At 31.1% G+C, this 15181-nt stretch overlaps 1 protein-coding gene across 1 annotated transcript; it reads left to right on the top strand.

The window, feature by feature from the left end:
* The first annotated feature begins 4845 nt into the window (after positions 1 to 4845).
* On the top strand, positions 4846 to 13085 carry LOC106662201 (circadian clock-controlled protein-like). Its single transcript, XM_014386081.1, has 6 exons — positions 4846 to 4925; positions 9891 to 9980; positions 10323 to 10473; positions 12407 to 12540; positions 12597 to 12746; positions 12807 to 13085. Exons 1-6 carry the CDS (start codon positions 4865 to 4867, stop codon positions 12953 to 12955), a joined length of 735 nt encoding a protein of 244 aa, XP_014241567.1. The 5' UTR covers positions 4846 to 4864; the 3' UTR covers positions 12956 to 13085.
* The last annotated feature ends 2096 nt before the right edge of the window (positions 13086 to 15181 follow it).

The raw sequence follows: 15181 nt of genomic DNA, 5'->3' as shown, positions 1-15181 counted from the left end.
AATTCGTCTCAAGTCTCGGGCATTAGGCTTCGGGCATGGCTTTAAACACAATCCAAAAATATCATCACAATAATTCCAATTAAGATCAGTTGGTTTACAGGTAATCCTATCACACGTTTCGGGCTTCCTCCCTGGCACATAAACAGGATATCTACTATATTCGTCACTATCCTCATGGCCAGGATTCACAGGTCCGCGGATATTAGAATTCATATGACGACGGTGTCTATCAAACTCTGTGCTCTCTGGATGTCCAGGAGTAGAACTATTCAATGAGGTGGAGCTTTGAGATGCGTTCCTATCAAGCTGGCCCCTTCGGCTACCCATGCTGCCTGTATTAATACAAAAAACAGTGCCTAAAATGCATTCCGAAGGTGTTCCTTCATGATGTCTCATGGACAAAACCATAATACAATTAAATTATCATCATGTATTGTGTTTGTGAAATTATTACATTTTGAACAGATGACAATATTTAGAATACATTTCTTACAAAATGAAAAAGTTTAAACGCTATTATAATTTGTTGTATATTATTAGTTTTTACTGAATAGTAATACAATTATATAATACCTATTTTAATCTAAGTGCCCTGATTATTATTTATTTGTTCTTGTTGTTAAAGCAATGAACATTACTTCTCTGTTGAGTTAAATTACATTTCTTGCAAGTAGATATAATAAATATAATTCCATCTCATGACTTTAATTGAAAAATAGCTAAGGAAAATTAATTATTAATATTTGGTAATTTCTTATAGATTAAATTTTGTAAGACTTATAAAAACTCCACTGATTCATACACAATAAAGCATTGCAGAATGATTATGCCTGATCTTTCAGCTCTTCCAGTATTTAAAATAATTTACCACAATGGTCATATGGTGAAATTTTAGTTGATCCTACTCAGCATGTGAGAATAAAATTAAATAAAAGTTCTGCTGTCATTGCTGGATTAAGACACAAATGGTAAGATGATAGGTCGTGACAATGTTATTTTAACAGTTTTTGTTGTATAAATATTTTAAATAAACAAGACTTTTGTTAATAACATCATTGCACTTTATTTAAATTTAATGAGATAATAATAAGGTTAAATGCTTCATATTTACAAAAACATTCGTTTCTCTTCTGTCAACTGTACAATTACATTACTGAAGTTAATGAAAAGAATTAAAAGGATAGACATTTGATTTTTTTAAAAATGAAAGTAAAAAAGTAAAAAAGAAAAAAGGAATCTACAAACAACAATACACAATAAAGCATTGATTATATTCTTCCAGCTCTTCCAGTTTTTGAAATAATTTACCAAAATGGTCATTTGGTGAAATTTTAGTTAGTTCCGCTCAACATGTGAGAATAAAAGCTGTTCTGCTGTCAAAATTGGATTAAGACATAAATGGTAAGCTAAAACCTCCTGACAATGTTATTTTAGTCTAAGTGCCCTGATTATTATTTATTTATTCTTGTTGTTAAAGCAATGAATACATTACTTCTCTGTTGAGTTAGTTACATTTCTTGTAAGTAGGTATCACAAATATAATTCCATCTCATGACTTTATCTTCTGCCAACTGTACAATTCCATTAGTAGTATTTGAAATAATTTACCAGAATGGTCATTTGGTGAAATTTTATTTGATCCTACTCAGCTAGTGAGAATAAAATTAAATAAAAGTTCTGCTGTCATTATTGGATTAAGACACAAATAGTAAGGTGATAGCTCGTGACAATGTTATTTTAACAGTTTAATAAATAGTTTAAATAAACAAGACTTTTGTTAATAACATCATTGCAATTTATTGACATTTAATGAGATAATAACAAGGTTTAATGCTTCATATTTTACAAAGAACATTAAATTGTCTTCTGCCAACAGCACAATTCCATTACTAAAATTAAAGAAAAGAATTAAAAGGATACACATTTTGTTTAGAAAAAAAATGAAAAGTAAAAAAGCATAAAAGAAAAACCGGAATCTGTAAATCAAAGGAAATATTAAAATTCAAAATAAAAACTCTTTCCATTTAAGGCAATTATGCCAATTGGATTTTTTTTTAACAAGACTAGCATTAATTCATATTTTTATTTTAACAGGATATGTACGATTAAAATGCCTAATCTCCATAAACTATTTCAGGCATAGTTCCCATGATGGCGCTTTCATGACTAGCATTTTTATATTGCTACCAAATTGTTAAATACTTTTTTTACTCAATCAGCTAAATTAAATAATAATTTATTATTTTGCATAGTTTATGTTACACACATGCTATGTTGCGTTGGTGTCGAGAACAATACATTTAATTCTCGAACTACTTCAATAATCTTCACTAAAAGTATATAATAATTAAATATTATATTTTAAAATTAGTATAATTAGATATTTATGTTCTAGACTAATGTATGTTATTTTTTCTGTTAAATACAATTAAAATTGAATGTCTTACAAACCAAATAATTTTTTTTCCATAAAGGCATTACAAAATATATTCTTTGGAACTGATTTAACTTTTCCTCTTAAAACATATTTTATATTTATTTCTTTTCATCCTATATTAATTGTGAACCAAGTAGCCATTTTGTAAAGACTCAGTTGACTTTCCTATTCAACTTTTACTATGCGAGTTTTTTCCTTAACGAGGTTCATAACAGCAGAGATCATATCAACCCTCAACCCTCAGAGGGGGGAGGGCACTGACTCCCAAATAAAATAAATAGTTTAAGAAACAAAAATGAGCCTTAAGTAAACTTGACATGTGATGAAAAAATTAGTAAAATTTTGTCGTAAGCAGATTACCTTTTAAATTGCTTGATTTATTAAAAAATTCAGACGTTTACCATATGCAGCGTCTTTGCACAAAAGGTGCTGACATTTATGATTTATGAACTCCATGACCTAATGGTGAAAAAATTAAAATATTTAATTTATATATGCAAGAGAAAATAAATCGAGTTCTATCGTAAAACGAAAAGAAATTGCCAAAATTACTATTGCTAATTATACAATGAATAAAAAAGAACATTCAATGGTTTATAAATCAAAAGTCTATCAATTTTTATTGAAACTTGTGAACAACATATTCAAGTTGCTTTCAGTTCAGTTAAACATGAAACAGTCAACTGATGTTCATATGTTTGTCATGTTTCAACTTGAAAGGAATGACTCATAATTCGAACCGAAATCTCGACCTGAACTTTGAACTTTAGTTGAAACGACTTTTATCAATTTTTTGACACGTTTCAACAATAAAATGGTCAATGATAGGTTAGTTGAAACATGGTGTCGAAATTAGTGGTACATGAATTTGTTAGTTCGATTAAAAGATGAGATAAAAACATGTCATTTAGTTTTTTTTAAGAAACGTGGTTTTGGGGTAAAGCAATACTTTTAAGAACAAATTGATTGGAAACATCAGACTCCTTGCTGAAAGAACTCTCTTTACAGGATAAAAAGGGAAAGAGCACTTAAGAACGTCTAAAGAAAAAATTGAACTACTGCAAAAAGTACAGGATCGCCTATGGAAAGAAAATACACACAATAATATATTAAATATAAGTCGGTGATTCCAAAGGCAACAAAGCATGATCGAATTCTAATAATTTTAGCATCAAACTTCAAATCCGATTGAAGTAAAACAAAAAAAAAGCACGTGTACTGTATGTAAAAGTTGAACAGGAAACAGCCAACTGGATGTTCACATATTTCAAGTTATGTTTCACCTTGAAAGGAGCTACTCATAACTTGAACGGAAGTCTCGCTTCAAACGAAAAAAAGTTTGACTAGTTGAAACAAAACTAAAGTTGAAAAACAAAAGTTGAACCGTGAGATCGCGCCTTCAATTTACAGATTCTTGTTCAACTTGTACACTATGATGCCTATATTTATGATTAATGAATTCCGAATTATTCAACTTTTAAAAGCAGAGTGAATTACTCCCGTTAGGGAAATTTAAAAGTTCATGACTACTCTCTCAACAAGCTAAGCAACGCCTTGAAACGCGCTGTCGATACTTAAAATTCCTTTAATTTTTAAAGGCTTTTATTACGAATTCTCGATTCAAAGAAAAAGAAACACATTACATACAAAAGTCACGATAGCTCAAGTGGTAGAGCAGCGGCGAATTTAGCCGAAGGTCGTGGGTTCGAATCCCGCTTGCGACACTGACTTTTTTATCTCAACCAAAACCTTAATTAATTGAAAGGAATTACATACAAAGTTAAAAGGCTTTGGTGGGTAGAAAGTTTTGTTCCAAACACAAAATTCGGGTGGGATCGAGATCCTACTACGCCCACGCTACAACTCCAGACCGTACTCCTTCAGACTACCACGTTTCCAGCCAATGGCACACATCCTTACACATAAACGTTATGCACATTAAAATACGTAAAAACCAAAGTAAAAGACATTTTACAATTAATTAAGGTTTTTAGTTGAGATGAAAAAAAGTCAGTGGCACGAGAGGGATTCGAACCCACGATCTTCGGCTAGATACGCCGCTGCTCTACCACCTGAGCTATCGTGACCTCGATGGGGTTGAGATGGGGAGTTGATGTCCGAGTGGACATTGTTTTACCATTGAACTATGGTTCTAAAGGATACAATATTGAAAATAATTTGAAATGTAAAATTAATTGAATTTCATAAGTACAAAAATGAATATTAAATTCAAAAATAAGATAATCATTGGATTTAATTTCTTAAATGTATTATATTTAAAATATTAAAATTTTTAGTAACTCCTAATCCACTCGTGGTCCGATTCTATCGGTATTTTAGTACAGAAATTATACAGCTAAAGGCTCCAAGGACGTATGTTTCAAGTATTTAAGAGAAGGATTCTTTGAGCTACCGCCAGTCATCCAAATGATCAACCATTTCGCGGTTCTTGTGCTCAACGTGGGCTTGATTTCAGCCTCAGGACTCCGTAAGAATCAATTAATGAACTAATTCAGATTTCAGAATATTTTTTTATACTAAGTTCGATTTTAGCAATAAATGTGTGGTGTTTAGTGACCGTTAGTTTATGATTATTTGAAGATCGTGAGATGCGGTCTGGTGTGACGTACGTTTTAAAAAAACATTTTCTTTATCGTGCCAACGTTTCGATCTTTATTGAGATCATCTTCAGGGCCTGGGATTTATAAACAAAAAAACCAAATGTTAGCATTGTATAAATTCTTTTTTTTCAAATCCTACATGTATTTGTAAAATTTAAATAATGTTTATAAATCCCAGGACCTGAAGATGATCTCAATAAAGATCGAAACGTTGGCACGATAAAGAAAATGTTTTTATAAAACCTACGTACACCAGACCGCATCTCACGATCTTCAAATAATCTTCAGCAATAAATTTTTCCATCTGTCTCTTTCATTTTTTTAAATATTTTTAACACAGATTAGAACATACAACAAAGTAGAAACTTGTTAGATTTCTTACCGATGCCTCTTGATAAGCCTTTTCGAAAATTGAAATCGACCAAGCTCTAACGTCAAAAATAAATCCAGATTAAAATGAAATTTCAATAATCTGCCCTGATAGGTCGCCTAACCTTTGATCCTAACTTTAATGTTATTTTAAATTGTAATTTGTACCGCCAATATGTACTAGTTTTCACGTATAGTAAATTCTTTGTCTATGTATATATACTAATTGTATCATGTTCGTTGTTGTACAAATTATTAATAGATTTCCTTGTCCAACTGATAAAATTAACTATTTGAGTATCATTTTCATATTTTCGAAATCCCTCGTAGTCTTTAGTCCACCAGAACTGATTGAAAATTGCTAGAAGTGCCAGGTCTTCTTACTTGTAAAAAGTCAGCATTTTTCCTTATAAAGAAGCAACAATCTTTTATCTTCAAAACCCATGAGCTGTTTTCACCTAAGTATCTATTTTAATTTTAATGTGTAGAATTCAGTTTCGATTAAAACATTGATTTTCCCATGATACACGGTTTTTGTTTTGGGTTGGTCACCTACTCCCCGGAAAAATAATATACCGATCCTGCCAAGCATACCATTCGAAAGTTTATTAAACGAAGCAGTTTTTGTCAAATTCACCCATCTCCAGGAGGTTTTATCACAGCGTAGTGAATTTTTCAAATTCTTCAAAGATCTTTCAATGCTTAAATTGTATAGATTTGTGCCGGCGAGAAGGCTGTCTGACTTAGAAGATTCAAGTAGATGGCACATACTTAAGAAAATTTAATGTAGTTGTTAAATGATTATTTGGAGATCGTAAGGTCTCGGTCTGGTGTGACGTAGGTTTTAGAAAGTAAGTAATTTAAGTAGTGTTTAAAATTGACCTCAATTTTGATGGAAATGCATCGGTAATGGAGAAAATCCGTTTATCAATGTGGCAAGTCCATCTTTGTCCGAAAAATATTTTTACAAATCGTGTCTTCTAGATGGAGTGAATTAGAAAACCAGTTTTTGCGTCTTTTCCATTTATATTCTAATATCGACCAATATTGTGCTTGCATCTCATATCAAACCGCCCTGTGTATTGAAGAAATGTAGTTTTAAAGTTAAAAAAGTTATTGAAAAATTATTGAAAGCTAGATAACTATACATAAACGTTTGTAGCTAAAGAAAACAAAAAGCAAAGCAAACCATCTTTTCAAAAATGTCAATTTGTAGACATCCTAAAGATTGTTTTGCCCTGATGATGACCTTAAAATAGGTCGAAAGCATGGCAGTAACAATTGAAATTGTTTTTCATCCACATTTCATGCTTAAAACGCCAGAAAAAAGACAGCAAAAATAAATAAAAAATACAATATCTTAGCGATTGACAAATTAACGCTCATAATAACATTAAGCATAGAAAAGTACCCCTGACGAAATATAAATTTACACGAGGTCTTTAGGAGAGGTTATCTGTATGAAATTGATGACAAACATCGTCTATTTTTATGATATACAATATAAATTATGTTAGAACCTATTATTTGTAGGATTCGCCATTGTAAGGATAGTCCATAAGAGATATATTCTCAGGACACAAAAATTTATTTTTGAAAAAATAAACAAAAGAACTAACAAAGTTCGGACCCTCAAACAATAATAATCTGCTCGATATGTCTGCTTATGGGCCGAATTTCGTAAGAATCTCCGACTTTGTCTACCTAGATAATTCTGTATTTTCCCAGAAAAAATTTAATGTTCGTACATCAATGGAAGTCAGTTAAACAAAATCAATAAATCGATAAAACTAAATTCAAAAAATGGAAGCCGATTCGCCCTGGCCTTAGAAAATACACGCTAATCAAAACTATCCTATACTTTGTGGGACAACATTATCTAATTTAAAAATATTGTAGCAGTGATCTTTTATAATTATTTTAAACTATTAATCATACTTTAGACGCGATGTCGATTAACGTAGTAATTTAACCGTTAAGAAATTACCAGGTCTAATTAACGGTCTTGGGAACATTTTCAAGGTTTTCACAAGGAATCATAATACTTAAGACGAAGAATTTTAAAAATAAACCAATTAAATTAAGTAATCGTTTAATACATGCTCAGTATTCTGCAAATTCATAAGTTTTACATATATTTATTTATTTATTTATTTACGGATCGAAATCCACTATAAAAAATACATTTTACAATAACAAAAAATATAAATAATATATGTAAAAATACAAATAATATATATAAAAAGAATAAGGACGTATATACATGGTAATAATATAAATGGTAAATATAAATGATAAATATAAAAATACAATTAAAGAGTAAAAATTGAACAACAAAAATGAAAGACATACAAAATAAAGCTGAAAGACAATTGAAACTACAATAATTAGGTACATATTTAATGAAAATAATGCTCTTTATAAATATATAATAAGACTAGAGTGCGAGAATTAGTTGAACCAGTAAATGAAATAAATTGTAATAATTTTGTACAGTATGAAATATAAAAGCATTCAACTAAGGTTGTAGGATATGGTTTTTCACAGATTGCACAGAACTATTGAAGAAGTCAATGCTATTGCAGATGTTGTTACTCTTGATCATCATTCTGTGTAGAGGAGAAGAGAGCATGTAGTTAGAGCTTTGGAATTCAAAATAAAATAATTTATAGGTTTTAAGAGAGTGCGAAGGGACATGTAGCTGTAGTTGACAGAGGAGAGAAGGACTATCAATGAGATTGTTTAATAATTTAAATACAAAAACAATATCAAAGTATTCTTCCTTCTTAGTGCCAGTTCGAAAAGTTTAAATTCAGAGCGGATTTCAGGGTAGGCAGAATTCGGAGGAAGATTGAGTTTGTAGGAAAGTTTTTTTTTTTTAATTTGTTTTGTACAGATTGAAGAATTTTTTGATAATTTAGATAGAATGGGTTCCAAACAGGTGTAGCATATTCTAGTATAGGTTGTACCAAAGCTTTATAAAGATGGATAAAACATAGAGGATTTTTAAATTCATAGGTGCTCCGGATGATGAAACCTAGCATCTTCATAGATCTATTTTTTATTGAAGAAATATGTTCTTTAAACTGGAGCTTTTGATCAAAAAGTACACCAAGATCCTTTACGACCTCAACTCGCGTTAAAAGAGCATCATGGAGAGTATAGAGATAAATAAAAGGTTGTTTCTTATGAGAGAATGTAATTGTGTACCATTTGAAAACATTAAGAGCAAGTTTGTTATTAGAGCACCAGGTTAACACATTATTGATAGAATTTTGAAATTGTAAGCAATCAGAAGGAGAAGTGATTTTGGAATAGATTTTCAGATCATCAGCAAATAATAAAAAATGAGCAGAAGGGAGAGCAAGATGCATATCATTAATAAATAAGAGAAACAAAACTGGTCCAAGATGAGACCCTTGCGGGACTCCTGAGGAAGCCGCAAAGGGACATGATTTAAATGATTTTATTTTGACTATTTGTTTTCTGTAGGAGAGAAAGCTGGATAACCAATTCAAGATAGTTCTGGTGAAACCATAATCCATTAGTTTCCTTAACAGTATTGTGTGATTTACTTTATCAAAAGCTTTAGAAAAATCAGTATACACTGAGTCTACTTGGTGTCCAGAGTTTATTGCATCTAAGATGTAATTTTGAAATGTGAGCAGGTTAGTAACAGTTGATCTATTAGAGCAGAAACCATGTTGCTGAGGTATAATAAAAGATTTAATGTTGTTTTTAAGTTTATTACAAATAATAGAATCAAATATCTTGGAGAACATGGATTGAATAGATATTGGTCTGTACTTGAAAACATTAGATCTATCGCCAGCTTTATGTAGAGGAATGGCAAAAGTGCTTTTCCAAGCATTGGGGAAAATACCAAATTTGTACATAATCAACGATCTATAAGACTAGAAAATGGAATTTACTCAAACCACTTTGTAGGCATAGTTTGGACCTATAGTTTGATCATCTTTGATCATCCTGCTCTACATATGAGTGGTTTTGTCTGTCAGATGATTTCATCATCTTCTGGTTAGCCTCTTGCAAGATATCCAAAAAATATAACAAAACCAAAAAGAATAGGCTGACCTGGATGATCGAGGGTTATCACTACAATGTTTTAATTTTTTTTCAATTAATTAATCTTTATGTAAGGTATTAGTTGAGATATAAAAGTCAGTTTCACGAGCGGGATTCGAACCCACAACCTTCAGCTAAATAAGCCGCTGCTCTATCACTTGACCTGTCGTGGCTTCAATCTACTCGGACACCAACTTTCCATTTCCGAATTTTCCCTCCTTTTTGACATTTTTCAACTTTTTTCTCAACCAATACCATACATAAAGATTAATTAATTGAAAAATGTTATTTGGTCAATCGGACCACAAACTCTAATGGTTTTAAATTTTATTTATTTTGACTTCATAATACATAATAAAAATATTTTGATTTCTCAGCACCATGGATCAAACCATGCAAGGTGGGGCCTAAATTTGACGAGTGCTCAATAAAGAATGGAAAATTTGCCATGCCATATATAATGAAAGGTAAATTCAATTTTTACTACATTGTATCAATGAAAAGTCATTTGTTATAATTATAACTTATAACACAAAAAATATTTTATAACATTCCAGCAAATTCTCAAAGTAAAAATTATTAAAACAGTTAATCAAATTAGTTTTTCATTTGTTGTGTTATTATGAATTATATTTCTTGAAACTACACTTAATAGCCTCTAGTAATTAGTATTAATTGAATTGCAAATTATTTTTTCCTATTTCATCATACAATTCAATTTGATACATCTTGCCATATGACCTTGGTTTACCAAACATATTAATGTTTCCAAACAAAATACATTTTGTCATAATTTATATTGATTTCAGGTGATCCGAAGTATCAAGTGCCCACCATGGACCCACTTTTTATACCAGAACTTTCCATTACTGAAGATCAATCGAAGAGCATCGCTATGAATATTACTTTGAGAAATACTGAAATTCGTGGGCTAAGGAACAGCAACTTCGTCAGTTCCAAGTAAAGAAATATATTTGAAAAAGAAGAAGTCATCTTCCCTTAAATGTGATTTCATCCTCATAACCTCACAATAATGCTAATAAAGTTAAGGTTAAGGATAAAAAGAGTCCTTACCAAAACCAATATTTATTTATTGCAGGAACTTCCCACAATTATACATTTTATACTTTTAATCATTATAGTGAATTACCTTAATGTAATTTACAATAACTTTTTTCAAATTAGTCTATTGTGTGATCTCTATTAATTTCTAGGGTTCTTCGTTAAGCTTAATGCTTTTTATCAGTCTCCCTTGTTGCACATGTTTCATCTTCTTCTTCTTGGCAACATCAGCACAGGCTTGTTTCTGCCGTTCCGAGTTGTACTCCCATAGTGACCTGTAGTTTATACCTAGAACCTCCATAGTATGCCATGTAGTCAGCAGTTCTATTGTTTTTCTAGTCCTAACCTGTCCCAGGTTAGTAGTTCAGCCATTAGATTCTTCAACAATCCATTGTTAAACTTTTTTGCATGCCTCTGTCTTGGAATACAGACCCATTGAATCTAGAGCATAAACTAAAATGTGATTTTAACCCCTCAGCCTTGCAACAAAACAAAACACATAAACAAATATAATTCACAACAGTGCCATGTGTGAATGTATTTTTAGGCGTGAATGGTATGGTTTAACTAAGCAGTTAAGCTAATTTGTATAAAGATTTCGCGTAGTGTGAAAGGTGCGTGAGTCTGAATAATACTAAAACCATAGTGGTTCCCCCAACTTTTAATTGAATGTATGGTTTGACAGATTCTGTAATGTAATGTATTTATGTGAATGATGGGAAGACATCGGGGTTATGAACACACTCCTAGACTCACAACTGTAGGTTTAGTTTAAATATCTTTTATATTAATTTGTTGAAGTTGTGAGGAACAGTCATAACTGAGATAGTTGAAGAAAAACACCTTTTTCTTTTTTTTTCTGATGTTTTGACCTTTATTTGGGTCATCTTTATGGCATAAAGTGTGGTGCTATTCTTGTGGTGTCATATTTGTCACAACACTATCACACAAAACCAATATACCCAAATAAAGGTAAAAACATCAGCAAAAAAATGAAAAAGGTGTTTTTCTAAACCATCTCATTCTTGGCCGCTCCACACAACTTCAACAAATTATGAAACAACAGGTCACTGAGAAACACACACTTTTATATTAATTTTAGGGGCTTGTCCTTCAAGTACTCTGAGTCACACCAAACTTAGGTTATTGTTTGTAATACCCTTTATGAATGTAATGATTGGCATGAATGATAGGAGGACTCCAAGGTTCTGAACAGCCTACCAGCATCCCAACTATAGGTTTAGTCTTCACATACTTTTATATTAGTTTTAGGGGTGAGTTCTCCTAGTACTTTGAGGATCCCACCAACCTTAGATTAGGTTATTATTTATGTAACTTGAATTAGGACTACATAGCAATGTGTGATTATATTTGAGCACAAAGAATTCAGCATGTCCTAGAAGGGAAGGATTGCCTGGTCTTTCTTCGTGAATGCTGGCCAGCAGATACTTGTAATAAGGAAAAAAGTGAGGTGAAAAAAATGTTAGACATAGTAAAAGATAAAATAATAATAAAAATAGTAAAAGCTGTATATAAGGAAAACATATTATTTGAATGATTTTACAATTACACACTTCAGTTCATACAAATTATGATGACCACCATTTTTTCTCGTCAATTTCTAGCTCCAACAACCATACAGAAATATTGCTCCCAAGAGAACAAGTGCAACTCTTCTGTACAGTTAAAAATTAATTAATATTACTGTAATAAATAAATAGAAAACATCCCCCACTGTAAAATGTCTGAGCTATATTGCATAATTCTTTTATTAGTTCGATGTCTTTGAATTTTTTTAAACAGTAAAATATTTATTTGTTTTTTATCATAGATATGATGCTCAAAGAAAACACTTTGAATGGGTATTTGATAACTTGGACTTGCAACTATTTAGTGATTATAAAATCAGTGGAAAATTTCTTCTTTTACCAATCGTTGGAAACGGCCATACAACAATCACTATAAGTAATGCCATTAACCAAAATGTTTTATATGTTTATTAATTATATCATTATTTACAGAGGATGTCAAGTTGATGGTTTATATTGATTACAAAACGGAGAAAAGGAATGATGAAGATTATGCAGTTATAAAAAACCTAGACATTAAATATACAACAAAAAGATTGACAATCAATCTTGAAAACCTGTTCAATGGTAACAGGGAGCTAGGTGAGAATAGACATCATTCAAAATAATATTGATTGAGTAATTCAAACATGTATGTTTTAGGTAACAACATAAATGGTCTGATGAACTTAAATTGGAGAGAACTGAATAATTCTCTTGGGCCAGGCGTAACTAAAGCCATAGCAATTTACTTGAAACAAGTACTCGATAACATACTCAAGACAGTTCCTGTGAAAGAAATTTTCCTATAAACCTACTGTCAATTTCATTCATTAGTTTAACAAATTTTTGTTTAATTATAAACCTTTTGAACTTGTCACATAAATTACTAAAAGATATGTTTGAACTTGTATAAACACAAATTACAACTAAATTTTTGTACAAAGTTTTTTTCATAGAAAGAAAACATTAACATAATTATTTCAATATGTTATTTACATGAACATAAATTGAAAAAATTCACAATCTCAATCATTTTGAGATAGCTTTATTTTAATATACAATCTCAAAATGACTGAGTTTTCTACACTTGTAACATTTCTCCTGCTGCGCAATTCTTCTTAGAATAAAGACAAAGGTACAAAGAAGGCGAGGAAACTATTCAGTGTCGTGAAAAAAAAGTGATAGGTAGATGAGGTCATAGTATTCTCGAACTAGAAGCTATCTAGTACAAGAAGAGAACAAGATGATCATGAAAATACTCAAGGATAATACAAATTCACTAATTTCGTGGTCCGCTTGACTAATTAATATATTACAATTAATTAATGTTTTTAGTTGAGATAAAAAAAGTCAATGGCACGAGCGGGATTCGAACCTACGAATAAAAATGGCAAAAAGGAGGGAAAATTCGAAAGATAGATTGAGATGGGAAGTTAGTGTCCGGGTGGATCAAGGTCATGATAGCTCAAGTGGTAGAGCAGCGGCGTATCTAGTCAAAGATTGTGGGTTTGAATCCCGCTTGTGCCATTGACTTTTTTATCTCAACTAAAAACATTAATTAAGATAATACAAATGTTCAATGCTGAGCTAAACTGGCAACAACAAAGATAATAACAGTTCCTTCAAAAAGATTAAATCTATAATATTTATTCATAACAGTTTAACAATATTAAAGAAAAATGTTATTAAGGTTATACGGAATTAACCTCTTTACTGCAGACACCAGGGTCTATTATGCAATTCTCAATTATTATCCAGAGCTTTTTATTAAACTAGGATTTTTATCAGATCCCAAATCTTTGTTAAAGTCTCCCCTGTGTATTCTTCAGGTTTTGCCTTTTCCTCAGGCAGGAATCCCAGCCTGGATATTAGCACCAACAGAAGACATGTTCCGCTGTTTCTTCTTATTGCTAGCAATATCTGCATAGGGTTGTTTCTACTGCTCCGAGTCTGTACACACAGCCTCCAAAATGGCTTTCGTCTTCTTCACCATCACAATAATGTTGATTGTCTACCGGAAACTCATGAAATGTTCACACTGAAAACAAGGCAAGTGCTCTCCAAAGAAGTAGAACATTCTATCTCAAAAATTTAATTCATAATTTATCACATCTTTGATTGAAAATCGGGTATCATTTAAATAAGTAAATACAATCCCATTGAGCCAAGATCATTTTCTTAACCTGACTTCTGTAGGTAATATATCAAGTGTTAATCAGTTTCTTCTCTTATTTTCCCTGATTGATTCTCAGTAATTTTAATATTTGGCATTGCTGGCATCATTTGGCCAGTTTCATGTTGTTTTTGGTGCTACTATGTACCACATGTTTAATACCACTGATATCTCCAGAACCTTTCTAAGATGTAGATGGTTTCATCAGTTTCAATTTTGGGATGTAAATTTCTTATCCGTTGATTTTATCATTCACCATGGATAGACTTTTCGCTGATTATTATTTGTTTTTTAATCATCTAATCTTCATTATTTTGATTAGGACTTGATAAATTGTTACACAGGTTTCTTAGCATTTTTGTATGTTTCCATCCGATAAGAAACTCTTTGATCCTTTCTCGTTCTAGCATGTAATGGTATTTTTTATTTATTTTTGTATGCAAGGTACTTGGACATTTTGATAAAGCAATACAATGCTGATTGTAATTTACAAATAAATGTCTGATTTTTGATATAGAGACACAAAATAAATCAATGTCATTACAGTTAGCAAGACGACAAACTCTTTCAATAGGGTCATAATAGAAATAGTTACAATAATGAAAGGGAATATAAAACAAATTATTCCTTGTACTTTTGCCAGAGACATTTAAATAAATTATATTTAACAATATGGTGTCAACTTGGTTGTTCACAGTTTTGAAAAGGAAAATTAAGTCATAGATCCTTCTTGCTTCCAGAGATAACATGGAAAATTTGGTTTGTAACACAGCATAGGCTGCTTGGGATTTGGATTATTTAAAATTTTTGTGAGCTATTTTCTTTTTCACTATGAGATCTTTTAATGTTGGTGAAAAATATT

This window comes from Cimex lectularius, unplaced genomic scaffold (genome assembly GCF_000648675.2).
Source record: "Cimex lectularius strain Harlan isolate CLEC.00 unplaced genomic scaffold, Clec_2.1 scaffold19, whole genome shotgun sequence".
In the NCBI taxonomy this organism is placed as follows: Eukaryota; Metazoa; Arthropoda; class Insecta; order Hemiptera; family Cimicidae; genus Cimex; species Cimex lectularius.
This window is presented reverse-complemented; position numbering and strand designations above follow the sequence as displayed.